At 37.4% G+C, this 3,492-nt stretch overlaps 1 protein-coding gene across 1 annotated transcript; it reads left to right on the forward strand.

Moving 5' to 3' along the window:
* The first annotated feature begins 2,295 nt into the window (after positions 1-2,295).
* On the forward strand, positions 2,296-3,256 carry LOC134214695 (general odorant-binding protein 66-like). Its single transcript, XM_062694014.1, has 4 exons — positions 2,296-2,356; positions 2,420-2,617; positions 2,677-2,919; positions 3,118-3,256. The coding sequence occupies exons 1-4, from the start codon at positions 2,306-2,308 to the stop codon at positions 3,241-3,243; spliced, it is 618 nt and encodes a 205-aa protein (XP_062549998.1). The 5' UTR covers positions 2,296-2,305; the 3' UTR covers positions 3,244-3,256.
* The last annotated feature ends 236 nt before the right edge of the window (positions 3,257-3,492 follow it).

Below are 3,492 nucleotides of genomic sequence, written 5' to 3' on the forward strand. Positions count from 1 at the left end.
TCCGGACTTTTCACTTCGAATATCTTACTCCAACTTCTCACGTTTCATTACTCACAATCTAAGTTAATTTTCACCTATTCGGCTAAATGGCATTCAGTCAAACGAAATTCGGACAAACGGCCCGACATCGTGTATATCGTGCTCTGCTTCGAAAAGATCCAAGTAAACTAGGGTAAATGACACAATAGTTGAGGAACTAAGCACTTTCCCTCACAGTTTTAGCTCTTAAAGCTAATACATATTTTGTTTCGCTTACCTTGTGGGTGTATCCAAAAGCTATTGGACTTACTTTTCTTGCAGTCGGGAAACCAGCGCAACGATATTCAGAATTGTGCTCTTTAATTTAACCACCAATTATTGGTACGTTGTTCCAATAGTTATTTTTTAATTTGTGTTCATATAGTTGCGAATCCCATTGTTTTTCTATGGGACTCGCAACTATAGGAAAACTACCGCAACCATTGCTGCAAAGACGGAAAATATTAAATGAATATTGAATGAATTCCTTGGTTGATTCTCTTTGAATAGTTTGTTGATATGTCAAACAAACGATAGATCATGTAGACTACTGCGATTAATTAGTAGATTTGATAAAATATGAACTACCGCAACTATTTGTGCACCCACAACCATCGGATTAATTGCCCTACAGTGATATTGGAAAGTTTATTTTCAAACGTTTTATAAACGGCACTGCCGTCATAGACTAAAATAAAAACTCCCCCTAAAAATTAGAATTTTCCCATAAACAATTAGGAAATTGCCAATAAAGAAATAAGGGTACGAGCAATAAATAAATATAAAATTTCCACAAATAAAACAAAATTTCCATAAACAAGTAAGAATTTTCCACAAAACAAAAATTAATAAGTACTTTTAAAAACGAAGATTGCAATTATAAAAAAAAATCAAAATGTTCCACGAAAAAAATACTAAATTTCCATAAATAAATCAATATTAGCAATAAAAAATTACAAAAATTTTCGCAAAATAAATATATTTTTTCCAGAAAAATTAAAAAAATTCCACGAAACGAGCAATAAAGAGCAATAGAAAAATAAGAAAATTTCCATAAAGGAATATAAAAAAGCAATCAAACTGTAAATTAATGATTTTTTATGTGTTACTTCTACGTGAAGTTAAACGATTTACAATGATATGGAAATGCTAATATCATCTTCCAAACTTAGACGTACATGTTCATGATAGAATTAGAGGCGAAAGTATAGAACTGATAGTTCCGTTAGGATACGGCAGGCATGAAGAATGTTTTTATAGAAGTCGATTTGAAAGCGAGCGGAGGGCAGTATTTGTGATGGCACATATCACACGACCTTCCTTCTGCCAAGCTCCCGTATGAAGGGGGACAGAAGGGGGACAACAGAACTGTGCAATAAAAATCCTATTCGACTAGATGCTGATGTCATATTAGAAATTTGGAGACAGTACTCGTCGATAGAAAATCCTTCCGCACGCGATGGCATATGAGCAAGTCAAACTAGCTTCCTTTTGCCAGTGGAGATATATCAGCTTCCACACTGATATTCTTCCCTTGGTGAACTGGATTGAATTCGCTTCAGAGTGCAGACGGTTTGAAACCACCGATGTAAGGTTTTAAGCAAGTGCAAGAGATCTGAAACTCTGATACACGCCTTTACACCTCCGCAGGCAAAGCATCTTCATATGTATATCGCGCACAACGTTCAACATTGATCATATGACGTATCTTGGCATATCCAGACAGCACTGTGTTAACGTGCTTCTCCTCAACTTCAACATGCGACCCAAACAGACATACATAGCGAAAGTTTTAGGTTACAAGTCTTCTTGTACCATCTCACCATTGTCCTAAAAAAAAGTGTTGCTCGCTATTCTCGCTTCTGGGAATAAGCGGAAATTAGTTCGTCTGTTAACATTCTTGTTTTGGAGCCAAACTAGACTTTAACATAATTAGGAAAGTATACTAGGCGGAGAACGATACTTCAATGCGATCAACTATAAGAATCATACAATGACACAAACAGACGATAATCGCGCATGAATTTAGAAAATTTTGGTTTGTCCCAAAATAGCTCATACCAGCGTGTGATCAATGATCGTTCTGGCCTATGTATCTCTTCAACATTATTCGAACAATAAAACATTAGTTCAAAGGCAATTCGCGATAATTTGCGATCAAGGCCCAATTTCACGGTTCGAATACTCGAAGCGTAAATTACGTTTAAAAGCCGCTGCGCGGAGTTCAGTTGACCGTCGAGCTTTTCGCATTTTAGTTTACCGCAAACGAACATCACATCCAAAAGACATGAGTATCAATGTAGTTTTGACGGTGACCCTTTTAGGAATGATTGCCATGGTACAAGCCACGGATAAAATCACTAAATTTCTCAAACGAAACTAAGATTTTTCTTCCAATCAGCTGGTTTACGGTCAACAAGAAATAAGTGAAGACTGCTTTACCAGACCCAACACCAAGAACCCAAAAAAATGTTGCAAAATGCCGAATATCAAACCACCGCGAGAAAACGTAACCGCTTGTGTAAGGACGATCCCGAAGCCAACTGGGCCGCCACCGATGCGGGGAAATCATCCACGTAGCTTTCCACCAAGGCAAAATGTATTTAAAACGATAGTCTCTAATTTTACATCGATACATTGTTTTTTTTTGTCTTTCAGTGTATTTCGGAGTGCTTATTTGAACAGGGAGGCATTATATCTGACGGTGTGTTGAACAAAGAGGCAGCAACAACTACTCTGATTGCATTGGTGGGATCATCCTCCGATTGGCAGACCGTTGCCAATACGTCCATTGAGACGTGTTTTGAAAAAGTTTCGTCGTTGGGAAATCAGAAAGACCGATTGGGATGTAGCATGATTGCGGGAAGCTTCAAGGAATGTGTACATACGATGATGTTCACGGTAAGTGCCCGTGGTTGGCAGACCGAAGAATAAATGCCCACAATTCACTCCTTGTCATAATGGCAAATATTTTCAAGTTCACCCAGGCATTTATAAAACAAATTATAGGTATATTGACGTGGGAAAGGCGGACTTGTCAACTACTTTAATAGGAGTGTACTGATAGCTTAACTCTGAATTTGAATATTTTTTTTTCAGAATTGTCCTACTGAATCCTGGACTGCTAGTACGGAATGTGACCAACTGAAGGCCCATTTGGAGAAAGATTGCCCATTGATGACTTTGTTTAAGGCTCCTCCTCCACAAAAGACATTATTAGGCTAATAAACAATAATTGGCTTTCATCAATGATTATTGAAACTGGTACAATAGAAGAATACGTATGCTTTTACTTGTTTGTTTGTATTTTTAGGTGGTAAAATATCTTATCTCTCTTCAGTTCAAAAGTAATACTGCTCAAGACTAAGGGATCACTCAAAACCGAACTTTTGATAGAAGGTCTTCATCAGTCTTGAGCGATATTTTTGCAATTCCTCCAATCGATAAAGTCGGCTTCCATCGCGTGCGGGCGTA

The sequence above is a fragment of the Armigeres subalbatus genome, chromosome 2 (genome assembly GCF_024139115.2).
Source record: "Armigeres subalbatus isolate Guangzhou_Male chromosome 2, GZ_Asu_2, whole genome shotgun sequence".
Taxonomy (NCBI): domain Eukaryota; kingdom Metazoa; phylum Arthropoda; class Insecta; order Diptera; family Culicidae; genus Armigeres; species Armigeres subalbatus.

Excerpts from the sequence above, each read along its gene's own strand:
- LOC134214695 (XM_062694014.1), top strand. The coding sequence starts at position 2,306 with ATGAGTATCAATGTAGTTTTGACGGTGACCCTTTTAGGAATGATTGCC. Across the intron at positions 2,618-2,676 it reads GCTTTCCACCAAGGCAAAAT|TGTATTTCGGAGTGCTTATT; the intron begins GTATTTAAAACG and ends TTTGTCTTTCAG. Across the intron at positions 2,920-3,117 it reads TACATACGATGATGTTCACG|AATTGTCCTACTGAATCCTG; the intron begins GTAAGTGCCCGT and ends TTTTTTTTTCAG.